The following is a 14,851-nucleotide window of genomic DNA, read 5'->3' as shown; positions in this document are numbered from 1 at the left end:
ACTTAACTCACAATGGAGTTTGAACCGATCAAGTCGGGGTGTAGGAATAAACCCCAATCCTTTCTCTAGAATGGTATTTTCTGCCATCGAGAGTTCATGGGATGAAAGATTCACCACTAGACTTTCACATTGCTGGGGCCCGGTCTCTGGTCCCCCGATGTCGTCTTGGACTGGTCCCCTGTGCTCTCTGGTTGTCCCCAGTGCACTTGATTGTTTCCTTTTTGCCTCCACCGGTTGCCCCGCCTGCCTCTGTCCTGAAAAGGAAGCGGGTATCCTTGTTGGTTCATCGGTGGGTATGGCATGAAATGTGGGTTCCAGCCCATCATTGGTGGGAAAGGTTGGAAAGGGTTCTGATTATAAGGGCCCACCCCCTGTTGATTGAATGGTACATTCCAAATAGAGGGGTGCGAATCTGTTGCAAATTGTTGAAAGGCCCCGTCCCCTCCCTCTACCTCTGCCCCTACCTCTTCCCCTTTTCCCAGTACTATCTGAGCTAGACCCACTGTTGTTGGAATCTACCGAGGAATCTGAGTTGTATCCAGCATTCGTGGAAGGGACAAAATCAGGTGTAGAGTAGGGATAAGCTTTGGCATAGGACCATCTCTTCAGATCCTTTTGTAATTTTTGAGATTTCGACTGGGCTAGATTCTCTCTGAACTCGTTTTGTTCTTTGTTCAACTCGTCCAGTCTCTTTTTATACCCAGTGATGGTCACTTTAAAGTGGGCCTCTGTGGTCTGTATCTCAACCATGAGTGCTTCCGAAAGTCTGAGTGCTGTTTTTATAATTAGAATGCCCCAATCCCTTGTACAATGCCAAGCAATCTGTGCCCAATCTTTCCGGAAGACAGCATCTTCCAGGAATATTCTCGGGGCATTAGTTACTAATAGCCCTTTAGGAGCGGAATTATTAGTTAGGTATTCCTTAATCATGGTTCCATGCAATATAGCCCTTATTCTACTACGTTTTAGCTCCCCTAGTTTTTCCCAATCCCCTGTCTGTGAGATGGCATGTGCTAACAGAGGGTCAGAGAAAAGGGAATCATCTCCCAGTATAGCATCCACTTCCTCCCTTGAGAAAGAGAGGCCCTGTTCCTCCATCATAGGAGGCGGATTTTCAACTCGACTGTAACTCAAAAAGACAAAACAAATAAACTCATTACTCTTGCAGCTGCACGCTGCTCTAAACTCAGTATATCAGCAACAAGAGAGAGAGGGTATGAGTAGACACTCCTAGTGTCTCCCAGTGTGCCTAGGACCTTGAATGGGAGGAAGAGGACTTAGGGCTCCAGGAGCGATCCCGTGACCTCCTCTTCTTCGAATGGGACTGTGAACTCCTCAGAGTCTCGCTTGACGGTGTCGAGTGCCGGGCCGCGAGTAACTTCATCCCTTGCTCCCTCAAGGTCTGCGGAGCCATCTCCTGAAAGTCTGAACACGACTTCCTATTGTGGTTGCGCTCGAGACACCAAAGACATACGCGGTGGGGATCGGTAACGGACATCATGTGGGTACAAGTCCAGCATGGCTTGAAACCTGTCTTTCTCGAATACATCCCTCGCACACAAAGTCGATTCCAAAAATGTCAACAAAGTCGAGAAAAAGCCTGCCAAAAAGCGGCGGGGGTAGCTCTTCCCGGATCGGCTCTTAACTGGTGCGGAAAGAAAAGAACTGACATCCGTGTGACTGGGTGATGCCAATATGGGCACCCCAACATCCTAACCGATGCTACTAACACCGTCACGCGGAGCCGAATGTAGCCATCCGACGTCGCGCGCAAGAAGTATTGCTCGGCAAAAGATTCCGGATCCAGCCTCATGCCTGGGAAATTCAAAGGTAAGGAATCTGCAGCTATAAGTCTCTCTTGGATACATTCGTACACACCCTAGCAACTTCCAATTAAGAAGGAACGTTCTTGGAATGCCATTCCTAATAGTTACTCGCAAACCCTATTTTGAGTAGGTAATAGGCTACCAATTTGCAAAATAGGTCATTTTAGCAGTCGCAAACGGCCCGATTCTCAGTTTGCAACTGCTAAAAACGGTCATACATGTGCCCCCAATTTTACTACTGGTTAACAGGGGTAAAATACACAATTCTATAGCCAGCAAAAAACAGACAGGGTAAACATCCGAGGTAATCAGCGGCGGCTGCTCCACTAGCTAAGGGAGAGGAGCGTCGCCCCACTGCTTTTCAGCAGTGAAAAAAATAAAATGATAATAACACGTTATCATATTATTCTTCTGTCATCACAGCCAGCAGGGGGAGGAAAAATATGAGCATTAAGGTGCGCATGATTGTTTGGCCGGCCGTCTTGGGCCGCCAAACAGTCATGCGAACTACCATGTTCTCCACCAGGCTGTAATGCACATCCTGGGTGACGATGTACAGGCTCGCAGTTCCTGTCTGAGTGCCGAACCACGGTGCTCAGACCAATCATGATGCTACTGTCATGCTGGTGACATCAGCGTTGTGATTGACTTAGGGGAGCCTGTGTGCTTCCTGCTTCCGTGAGGGGAGACGACAGAGGGGAGATAGCGGTGTGCAAAGGTACGTTTTTTTTTCTTTTTCACCACCCGCCCCCCCGTCCCGTACCAGCCGTCACTGGAAGTAACACCACAAAAGATGGTAATTTCCTACAGTTGTAAATAGATTATACAGCACATGCATAGTACCCCACTCGTCCTCCTTGTGTTGGCCCTTGAATGTGTAATCTACAGGAAGAAGTATCTATTAGAAAACTTCATTAACCTTCTGACTCTGTTTAATCTGTGTCTCAACATTAGGAAAGGTGTGAGAGGCATGGAAAAGGAAGCACTAGAATGCAATGAATTATAATAGGATGTTCTCGATTTGCAGAGCTAAGCACACTTGTTTCTCTGAAAAATATGTTTGACCAAATGAAACTGCGTATGTACCACAACCTCAAAAATTTACCCATACTCATAAAACCTTCAATACTTATGTGGCAAAAAATATTTTGATAAGATTGGCATACCAGTCTCAAGGCTTCTTCCCAAATGGATCCTTCTAACAACAATAGGATTGCATCTTCATAATCCTGCAAAATATTTAATACAACAATTACTAGATATTAGAAAATCAGATATTAGATTCCAAAAAACTCTCATATGAGAGACTGACAAACCGACTTCAGCTACCAATATTCTACTAAAGGCATCACAATTTTTATGTGTTCTCTATTTGAAATAAACAGTAATATTTCGTTTTTTATTAATTCCGAGCTTTAATATGTGTTGACTATTGAAAATGCAATTGTTTAATATGAAAATAATGTGCAGCAAAACAAAATGGACTGTAAATGGCCATCTACAAATACAAAATCTCTCCCTTACATGGTGAGCGTTAAGTAGTTGTTTGCGGATGACTCTGACAAAGCTATTTACCTGTTGTGGTGACTTCTATTATCTTAGTCCTAAACCCACTTTGCTCATCTGTAGGAATAACTCTACATAGTGAGAATGAATGCTATATTTTACAATAATATACCGGTTATGTGGCCAGTAGCATTTGTGTGGTGCCCCAGTGAGTTCACAGTACAGAAGTGCATATAGTGAATATCCAATTGTCTTAGTATCTGCTGACTGGTAGACTAATGTTTCACAAAGAAAGTACTTCGATGTCAGGGCTGGTATTTTGAAAGGAAGGAAGCTACGTTCAGGAGAGCAACACATTTGTTTTTATATATGCTGAAACTTGTACTTGTTAACAAAGACAAATATTCATCAAAGGACAATGAAGGTGCCTTTAGCACAGCTGATTAAAGTTCATTTCAGTTGAGAAGGCCAATATGCATGTCACATGTTCTAAAATCACACCGCACTGCACCAGGTTTTCAGAAATATAATACAAATTCAAGCAGAAAGGGACTCAATTACATTACCTGGGCATACTGCTCTAGAAGTAAAGAGGCTTCTGCATGTTTCCTATGCTCTACCAGCTTTCCTGCAAAGAGGAAAAGTGTAAAGATAAGTTGGCTGAATTATTCTGGGGGCAGGTGAAATGCACAACATTCCTAGTCTTAAAGAAAAAAGGCAAGTAAGTGAAATAAGTCAAGGTTACTCATTGTAAAACATTTATGGAGGATAATCAGCCTTCAGTGCCGATTGACAATTTGAATAATACTCAACTTGGGCAGCACGGTGCACTCGTAGCAACCCCTACAAAAATAGCGTGCTCTGCCCCAGCAATTTCTTCCAGTTGCTCAGCTTTTGTGTCAAACAGACCGCACATTTTCGGAGTGGCAACAGAGTCAGGGACTATCTGCAATACATTGCACAGAGTCACCAACGAACGATTTGAAACACAGTGGTATTTGAAGAAGACTAAAATATTCTTATCTGAAAAGTACGTTTCTTTATATTTTGTGCCGGTTTCCAAGTACCCCAAATTTTGCAATTTATGGGAAATAATGAACGGGGGAAATTAGACTTTTCTGAGGACCACATAACTTGGTAAAGTAGCGAAGGCAAAGTTAAATCTTCAGACATACATTTCTAGAGTCAACATCCCAAAACACCAGACCACCTCTTCTCTCTGTATCGATAGTTCTCCATTATAGTCTTCATGTTGACCTATAGTCTTAAAATAACCGTTTACCTGATGCAGGATCTCTGAAAACTAACCTACGAAATGCTTCATGTTTAAAAAACGTAGGGCTCAATGATTTTCTCAGGAGCCTGCCACCAGTAATGCCAAAAACTGTGTTTGCCAAATGCCAAGGGTGTCTAGCCTTGAGGGGCGAGATATGGGTTGGACCACCCCCCCCCCCCCCCCAAATTATTTTCAGAGTTGGGTGGCTAACGTGAAAAGTCGGGTATGTCGGTGAAAAGTTGGGAGTCCGACTGTGCCTGTAGCAGTAAGCCAGGGTTCTCCTAAGTCGGTCATGGTGGGCCAGATCCGTGCCAGATTTTTAAGATACCTACATTTATCTAAATGGGGATATGCAAAAAATCTGGCATGTATCCAGCCCTCCAACTTTGGAGAACGCTGCAGTAGGCCATACTGGACCAATTTTAAATTGGTGCTGTGTGCCAGCATGCCTTCCTGTTACACAAAGGTGACAACCAACCACTTGTACCCTTCAGCAGCCTTCAAGCCTTCTGTGTCTTAAGGATGGACTGATGGCTACTAATCGTGTGTGTGTTTCAGAAGCAACAGCTCGACTCTTCTGCCACCCGCGGACTGCTCCAGACTCCTGAATCATAATTTGTCTGCTTGGGGCCTGCCTCCGTTCCATTCACGTCAGGTTTAAAGATGCATGGCCATAACCTATGCTTCATCCTTCTTACAGTCCCAGGTATCATATTGCAGGCGGCTTGTTCAGTCCTACAATAAACACGCCAGTGGAATGGAGCAAGCTTCCTTGGGATCCACCTGTTCAGTCGATCTGCTGCTGCAGCACCACTACGAGGCTCAATGCACCGACCTTTGACATCTGGGACATTGTGAAAAGACCCTTCATTCTTCTTTCCCTCCACTATCCTTTCTGATCCAACTAACAGACTCACATGTCCACCGCGCAAATTAATTTCACATTGCCCTATACTAATTCACCCCAATCCTATTTGGGTGCCGAAGTAGCGTGCTACTCTTTGAAAAGCACTTTGATAACTCATCAGGGGTACCAAGTGCTATATAAATGCAAATGAATCCCTCTTCTATCCCTCAACTATCCTTTTCAACCCAAATAACAGACTCACATGTCAACTGCTCGAATTAATTTCATATTTTAGTATACTAATTCACCACTAATCCTTTTTGGATTCTGGAGTAGCGCGCTACTAGCCAAAATGCGCTTTAACTCCTTGTCTGGGGTAGTAAGCGCTATATATATACAAATACAATTACAAATGTTTAGGAACTCAAATACTGGCTCGGCACAAAAACAATTAAGGCTGTTGCAGCTCTCCACTGTGACTCCTTCATCCTCTTCAGACAGACCAGACATAGTATACACCCTACTCTGTGCAGGGACAGACAAGCACTTAATGGAAAGGCAGACTGAGGCTAGGCTGTGGGCTCTATGTGCAGGGGCACACATTGTGAGATAGGCAAACACTATGCCCTGTGAGCAAGAACACTCACAAGGACACAGATAAACATTACCTCCATTCCCACGAATATAAATATACACAAGGCCTTCTTAAACAAACAAGCATGGTCCTGCTCTTTGCAAGAATCAAATGAGTGAATGCCGACACAGCCTGACAAGACATGACACCTAAGTGTTCAGAGCCACACGAGGGCAAGATCTCTGTGTGTGCTGAGACACAGCCACACAGTGAGAGACAATGCCCCTTTTTTGTGCAAGGACACACAAAGGTGAATGGCAAAGACATGACAGAGCTATGTGTGAAGGAAAATATGCAGAGGTAGCAGAGAGAAGACATAAATGTGTGGGGCACACACACTCATGCTAAGGCAGCGCAGAGCCCACATGAATGCAGGGCAGAGCCCTTACATGTGCAAGGACACAACCGGAGACATAGTGAAACGACCAAAGTGTGTGCAAGGACACACAGGCACATCATGAAAAGATGCAGAGCACATAAAAAGTGAAGTCAGAATATTTACTTATTGTAGGACCCACATAAGGCATAATGAGAGAGGAAAGAACCCATGTGTGCAAGGACACTGTTAGATTTGGGGGTCTCTGGTTGGCACAGGTAGGTACCTTTGACCAAGTAGGGACAGCTGCGTCTAGTCAGGGTAAGGGGTTTCACTCCTACAGTAACCCCTGCTCACCCCCTTGGTAGCTTGGCACGAGCAGGCAGGCTTATCTCAGATGCATGTGTAAAGCATTTGTGAACACATACAGTAATACAGTGACAACACTACAGCTGGGCACCACACAGGTTGTATTATAAAAATAAGTATTTTATATAGACTTAACACAAGACTAAACGTCAAAAATCCACAATACTGTACTCAAGATGTGCTTAAAAATAGGTTGTTCACTTAAAATCAGTCTCTAGCAACAGATAACTTCAATGTGAGTTATCTCGATGTCGTGACAGAAGAAATCCCAAAGTACGGCGCCGACCACGAGGTGCGCTACGTCCAGCCAGGAGTCAAACAGACCCCCAAAGAACAGTACCTTGGAAAAGCGATGAAAAACAAAGACAGCTCACAGCGTTGGAGGAGGTGCGACTTTGTTGAAGCTGCGCTGCGTCTGTTCCTTACGACCCAAGGGGAGGTGTAGACTAGGTTCCTTACTGCAGTGCAGGGGAGGTGAGACAATGGCTCCTTACTGCGTCAGGGAGGTGATGTCACGATGGCGCCGAAACCACGGTTCCTTACAATTTCGTGCTGTCGATGGATTCTCGGTCACCCACGTCGAGGATCGGTTCCACGATGTCGATGTCAGCTTCGGAGTTGATGCGGCCCAGCAGCAGGCGTCGGGACCACGGCACAAGTCAGAGCAGCGCTCACGGCTTCGGGCAGGTTACGGCGTCGCTCGCTGGCGTTGATGCGGCACAGCAGCCGGCGTCGGGTCTACGGTACAATTCAGAGCAGCGCTCACGGCTTCGGTGCAGAAGACGGTTGCGCTCACCAGTGTCGGTGTTGCAATTTCCTACTGCAGCAGCTAAAACCGCAGTTCTAGCTGCAGGGAAGCAGAAGGGGTGAAGTCTTGTATCCCTGAGACTTCAGGCAGGAGGCAAGCTCAAGTTCAAGCCCTTGGAGATCTTCCTCAAGATGATGAAAGCACACTCAGTCCTTTTTCTCCTTTCTTTGGCATTGAAACAACCACTGCAGGCCAACCCCAACAACACGCAGCATAGGGGTAGTCTCCTCCTTCAGTTTCCCGGTTCTTCTCCTCAGCAAAGGTTCGTCTTGATTCCCAGAAGTGATCTAAAGTTCTGGGGTCTGGGTCCCCTCTTTTATACACCAAAATCCTTTGTCTCTGAAGGTAGAGAGTGTGTGTGCCTAGTCAAAACCAGTTCTGTGCAGTCCTGGAGCACTTTGTTTACAGGACTCCTTCTCTGTGGGCCAGGGACATCAGACGCACCACAGGAGGTGGAGCCAGTATTGTGGAAGGCAGGCCCAGCCTATTCAAGTCCAGGTGCTCCCTTCCTACCACTCTACAGGCAGATGGGTCTATTCAGCCCTGTGCTGACTCACCCTGTCTCCTGGAATCCCCCAGCCACTGTCACTCAATAGCCAGATAAGGAATACACAACCTAGCAGAGGCAGGCTTGGATAGTTAGGCAAGAAAATACCTACTTTCTAAAAGTGGTATTTTCAAACCCAGAATGTTAAGACCAATTTCATTAAAAGATGCATTTTATCATTCTGAGTTCAGGCATACTAAACTCGAATTTCTACCTAGTTCCCTAAGTCAGTTAGGATTTTAAGATGTTATAATCAAACTGCCCATTCTAGCCTATGGGGAACAGGTAACCTTACAATAGTAAAAAACGAAAATGGCTGTAATTCACTATCAGGACATGCCACACACATCAGGGCATGTCCTACCTTTTACCTACAATGTACCCTGCCCTTGGGCCTACCTTAGGGGTGACTAATATGTAGAAAAGGGAAGGTTTAGGGACTGGCAAGGGGTGCACTTGCCAAAACAACATGGCAGTACCAGACTGCACACAGGATCTGCAATGGCAGGCCTGAGACACACTTTACAAGTTGCTCCGGTGGGTGCCACAATCAGTGCTGCAAGCTCACTAGCAGCATTTGATTTACAAGCCCTGGGCACACGCAGTGCACTGTACTAGGGTCTGACAAGTAAACCAAACAAGCAAATCATGGAGTCACAAATCCATACATCAATTTACCATAGGGAGCACTTGCACTGTGGCACTGAATAGCAGTGGCACAGTGCCCAAAAGCATCTAAAACCAGCAAAAACATAAGAGGCAACAGCAAAAAAATGGAACGGAGACCCACGTCAATGGTGCCAGGTCTAACTGACACACATGGGTGTAAGGTCGGACAGTGAATATGCACAGTGAAACACACACATCCCAGGATGAAACTGGAGGGGACCCTATCTGTGTAGGGAGAGACATGGTGCTGCTGAAAAGGTGTGTCTACCTGCCTTGGAGAGCCACAGCATTGTGCCTTGGCCCAATCACTGCTCCACCCAACCGTGCTCCCATGCCCCCTCCAGTTGGCTCTGGGTTGGTGCTACTTAGGCCCTGATTCCAAGCGTGTCAGAATCCAGGTGCTTTTTATAGAACCAGATAAATAACAATTCCCTAAGGTATGTTCTTTATCTTGGGTAATAAATAGCACTCATTATGGGGTTCTTGGGAATACCCTGCATTTATTGGTGATTACTGCACCAATATCTGCATGATAAAGTAAATATGATACACTTTTCTCAAGTTAAACTCACGTTCCCCCTGTTGAAATTTACCACAGGGTGAGGTAATTAACTCACCGGGTAAATACTGAATGAAGTAAATACCACCCAACTGGTAATTTAGACTCCTGCACAAACAAATAAGTTACTTAACTTTAGAAACACTCTTTCTGGTGGAGACTTTCTCTAAATGCAAATTCCTCAACTTGTGTATTTCCCACAGGCACCAGACTGGATCCAGAAAAATAAAAAACAGTGCTCCTATGCACCAGTAGCTTTGAAAGTGGCAAATGGAACCGCATGTAAGTGCCAACCATGGGTGCTGATGTCAGTTTCTTTCATCTCTTCAGCTCCCTCTGCTCCGGATCCCATAGGCTGATTAACTGAACAAGCATGCAGATTCTTAAATGGGGATCTTTCTAGATAGAAAAAACCATACCATAGAACAGGGAGGTGGATGAGTGGTGAGGAATCTGCGGTTAGATAAAGTATCCACCAAAAAGAAACTGAAGGTAAGTAAAGAAAAGGCTACTTACCAGTAGAAGTAATTTTGCAGCTTGAAGAAGTTTCTGGATTCACATGCTGTGCCTTATTATAGGTTGGGTCCGGGTCTTCTAGAATCCTTTTTTCTGTCTTTTTTCTTTTTCTCCTCTCTGACATGGTCTGTAGCCATGTGGTGCTATGTCTGTTCTCCTATGATGTCACACCTACGCCCAGTAGGCCTCTGCACCTGGTCGACATCTTCAGATTCCTTTTCCCCTTGGTGACTCCTCTTGTCCTTACCTCATTACCTAGGGAAGTGGCAGGTCGCATTTGAATCCAGAAAGCTCTTCAAGCTGCAAAACTACTCCTGCTGGTGGGTAAACACTTAGTTTTGTAGCACGAATCCTTTTCAGGTTTCACATGCTGTGCATTGATTTCATAGCAGTATCTCATGTCACTCTTGGGGCAGTGTTAGACAGAGGTTGAACTTGCAAACAGATGTTTCGGTACTCTCAGAGCAACTTGTGCCTATGTTTATTTGGATGTCTACGAAATAGTGTCTTCTGAAGGTGTGGACTGATAACCATGTGGTTGCCATACATCTATGCTTATGGGCAAGCTTGCTAGGAAGGCCAGGGTGACTTCATTCTTCCTAGTGGAATGCACGTTGGGTCTTGTCTCCAAGGGCGTGTCTGCCCTCTAATAGCACAATTGGATTGTTTGTACTATCCACCTTGCACTGGTGCCCTTCATTAAAGGCAAGCCTTTGTTTGATTTTGATACGAAGAGCTAGCTTCCCTTTCTGAGCTCCTTTATCCTTTCTAGGTAGTTCGTCACAACCCTGCTCATATCTAGCATGTGCAGAGTTCTCTCAGCTTGTGTTCTTGGTTGTTGGAAGAAGCTAGCAACTGTGTTGCTTGGTTCACGGGAAACTGTGATGTGATCTTTTTTGGAGGAAGTGTGGGTTGGTCCTCATGGTTACTCTGTCCTTGTGTATTTGCATGTAGGCTTCTTTGGTGGTTAGTGTTGCAGTTCGTTTACCACTTGCAGTGATGTGATTGCGATTAGGAAGGTGGTCTTCAAGGTCAGGAACCATAGTTCTGCCTTATGTAGCAGCTCAAAGGGAGGCCTCATTAGTTGTATTAGCCTAGAATGAGGTTGCACATTGGGGTCGAAGCCAATCTGGGTGGAGTTATTATTTTTGTTCTTTCTAGAAACCTTTTGATAACCAGTGTTGTGAAGAAGTGTCTAGGCTACTTTTGCTACCAAGTGAACTTTTAATGAGGTGTACGTCAGGTTGGAGACCCCTTCCATAGCCACGAAAGTGGCAGAAGGTGGATTGGGATAGATGAGGGGCCATAGACCTGGCCGTAGCACTGCTGTCCTTGAAGCACTCCAGCGCTGAATCCGACTTGTCCACAAAGAGGCGAGAGCCATCAAAGGGCATGTCCATGAGGGAAGCATGGACATACTCTGAAAAACCAGACGTTCTCTGCCTGGGGTGGCGCCGCAAGGCTACAGCTTGAGGGAGTATGGCACAGGCCTCCTCTGAGATAATAGGCAACACTTTCCATAGTATATAAGAATAATCGCCCAACCGGCATGCAGTGTTCAACAAACGCAGTTGCCAGGCTCGTGGAAGAAAACATTCTCTTATCAAAGGTGTCCAGCCGGTGGGGTGGTAGGGAACGATGAGGAGGCTTGGACCACTAAGATAGGGGAGGGCAATCGTCCTATTCCCAGGAGCCCCTGTGCAGGGTTGGATCAGGCCCCAAGCAGGACATCCATAACAGCTTCATTGAATAGGAGTAAGGGTTCTGAGGGGGTGACTTCCGGCTGTAGCACCTCTGCCAAGACATTAGGACCTCAGCCACCCTGCACACCACCACTGCAAAGAGGCTCCCTCCTCCGTAGCTGTAACATATTGGAGTGTAAAATAGAATTTGGTGAGCAAATCCTCTAATATTAGTTTGGGACGAGGACAGCAAGCAGGCTAGCCATGCTCTTAAAACTTAAGGTTTGGGAGGAGCCAAAATATCATCATTTAATGAGAAATCTTCCTTGTTAGTATGTGAAGTCTGTTAATAGCAATCCTTTCCTGCCTGTTTAGAAAAAGATCCGTACCTATTTTAATTTAGCATATATTACTCTCTGATTATAATCTTGGGACACTTCTACAGTCTTGCCCTTCAAGACATCCATCAGGTGGAGAATTTATGCTACAGTTTAGTAAAATAGTTCTGTGCCATCAATTTTGTGTGTGATAGGTAGGGCCACAGTTGGTCATATTAGAATGTCCGCAGTCCAAAAGGTATGAGGCAAAGAACTCATCTACACCAATAAACTGACCAGAGGTCAGAGCACTGCACTCTTGGCCCGTTGAAAAAGCACTTTGCTAGCTGACTCCCTGTCTCTAGTCAAAGTGCTTTTATCATTGTGTCACGAAGCCGAGCTCCCTGACCTGGATGAGCTCCCTGACTTGGACAGACGGGGTGTCCCTGCTAACGTTTCTTCCTTTCCACCCCGTCCGCAGGATCCTTGCGACGTTTCCTGGGTTTCCCCGGCTCTACCTCCAGTACATCCGTATCTGTATCCAGCCTCTGTGACGCTGGGGGCGTGTTCTCCGGCATCTACTGCAATCGACCACTCAGGTGCCCGGACGTCATCTGCCACTGTCCAATCGGGGGAGCTAGGAGCGTTTAAGGAAGCTCCGTCTTGTTCTCTCAGCGCGGAACCTGTGGGACGCCAGCCGAAGCACGAGGAAGACGCCGCCACGGAGGAAGAAGGAGGAAGTGTCGTGGAACCGCTTTTGGGACCCCTGGAGCAGAGACTCGACAAGCCAGGAGGCCAACGTTTCCACGAGCCGCCCCGCCACACTTCCAAGGGAGAAGTGTGGCTCCACAAGGTACGAGGGCGTTTTCAGGGATTGTTTAACTCACGGGGTGGGACAGGGTAGCCTGAGGGTGGTCACTATCGCCGTACCTTGCCGTCCGCCTTCACTCATAGACCGCTATAGATGGTGGTAGCAACCTGGTGATCCCTCACTACCCTACCCTCTCTCTCCTCTTGTACATATCGAACTCAGTCCCTAATGTGGCTCTTTTCTTTTCCCGAGCGTCTCTCCGGACCAGCGGCCACCTCTGGTTGAGTCAAGACAGGAAGAGAAGACCCCGGAAGTGTCATGACCCCAGTGCTTAGTCCTACATTCGGCAAGGTCAAGAAACGAATTTGCAAAGACCCGAGATCATTCAATAAATACCCACACTGGTTGCGGCAAGTTCCTACCTGGAAGACCACTCTGAAAACCTTTCTCTGGGTGTTGAGTCTGTCTTCATTTGCTCCCACTATGCCATTGTGCGAAGGCAAAAGTTCTCGCTCTAGTCTTCTGGAGCGCGAGACCAGTAACATCTATTCAGCGCATGCGCGCTCTGGTAACTGCGCACTTCAACTGAAAAGATCGACGGAGAGAGCAGCGTTTCCTCAGAGCGCATGATTTTGAATGCGTTTCTTCAGAGTTCAGAGCAACAGTTTTCTAGGAAAGTATTCAGAGCTATTTCTTGTGTATCCCACCGTTGCGTGTGGTAATTTGTTTCTTTCACGAATTCATCTTCAGAGTCATTTGCCTTCAGAGAACTTTCTTCTGTCAAGTTCGAGAGTAGAAGGAGTCGAGGATATAGAGATGAGTATTCTTTTGGAGGAACACCTTCTGTGAAGAGAGGGTTTCCATTCTTCAGAACCAAGTAAGGAATTCCGTTACTAGTAAAATATAGCGTCACCTCAGCATTCAGTGAGGAGCCATCTTTTGTGACTGTTTCAAAGGCGCCTCGCAAACTTAACAAGACTGTAAGTGACTGTTTCAAAGAATTTGTTTTCAAGACTACTTATTTCTCCGAAGCACATAAGAGACTTGGAGTCTTACTCAGAGACTGTTCTTAGTTCATGTGAGAATTGTATTCAAAAACTGCTCAAGATCTAAATTACACGAAAACTTTCAAAGAACATTATTTTCCATTCATCTTCGGTTCTTGAGCGGGAACTGAAGCTCTTTTCAACTGATCAAAAACTAGCTCAGGCAAACGTTAGAGAGGGGCTAAGTTCATTGGTGACTAAGGTAATGAGATAAATATCTAAAGATTAATACTGTGTCAGAATTTACTAGTTTAGAATAGAGTTACATTATTGTCTTTGTTGCAGGTACTTCCAGGAGAAATAAATTCGAAGAAAGACGAGTTCTGGTCGGTACCATCAACAGTGAAGTCTCTCTTGTTTGTCTTCCACTTCCCCTTTCCCCTCTGGTTGAATTCAGGAGACGAGTGTTTTTAATCACAGTCATCTGTGTTTGGTCAGGGGGTGTTGGGGACTAGCGTCTGTTCCTGGGGAGGTCGCATTAGGTGTTCTGACAGATTGAAGTGCCAAGAGGCCTCTTTCTGAGGTGCACAGACCTCTCCCCGAGCAGACATGGCAGAAGGCTTAGATGTAAAGGCATTGGCCACAGTTCTAGATAGTATGCAAAAACAATTAAATAATTCATTGGAAGACAATAAAAATCTCAGGGCAGAGATAGAAAGGACTAGTCAAGAAAATTTACAAATAAAATTAAAATTAGATGGATTGTTAGAAGCAGGTCCAAGTTTTAAGCCTTCGACAAGTCAAATTAGTAGTTCATCTCCCTCTGATATCTCTACCCAAGTAATTCATGCAGTCTCGCCCATCATTCCATTAGCCTCTTCAGAGAGATTTAGTGGGGATCCCCAGAAAGCTCAAATCTTTCTCACGCAATGTTCTCTACACTTTTTGTGTAGGCCAGTAATATTTGCTAAGGATCAATCAAAGGTGGCTTTCATTCTGTCGTATCTGACTGGTGACGCAGCTGCGTGGTCTATGTCTCTAGTCACAAAGGACGACCCCATTTTGTACAAGTTAGAGGAATTTAAAGTGGAGTTTTTGAGAATCTTTGATAGACGTTCAGCGTCACAAGCTACAGACAATGAATTACTGGATCTAAGACAAGGCAATAGAGATTTGGTGGCA

General features: G+C 45.7%; 1 protein-coding gene across 1 annotated transcript in view; it reads right to left on the bottom strand.

The window, feature by feature from the left end:
• ELP1 (elongator acetyltransferase complex subunit 1) overlaps positions 1–14,851 on the bottom strand; it is an 861,256-nt gene that overhangs the window by 205,210 nt on the left and 641,195 nt on the right. The window contains exons 29-30 of the mRNA XM_078676240.1: positions 3,899–3,960; positions 2,993–3,055 (exon numbers count right to left, since the gene is read on the bottom strand). Of these exons, the coding sequence (XP_078532366.1) occupies positions 2,993–3,055; positions 3,899–3,960 (125 nt within the window). The remainder of the gene's footprint in view (positions 1–2,992; positions 3,056–3,898; positions 3,961–14,851) is intronic.

This window comes from Lissotriton helveticus, chromosome 2_1 (genome assembly GCF_964261635.1).
Source record: "Lissotriton helveticus chromosome 2_1, aLisHel1.1, whole genome shotgun sequence".
In the NCBI taxonomy this organism is placed as follows: Eukaryota; Metazoa; Chordata; class Amphibia; order Caudata; family Salamandridae; genus Lissotriton; species Lissotriton helveticus.
Note: the sequence above shows the minus strand (reverse complement) of the source record. Positions and strands in the feature narration are given on the sequence as shown.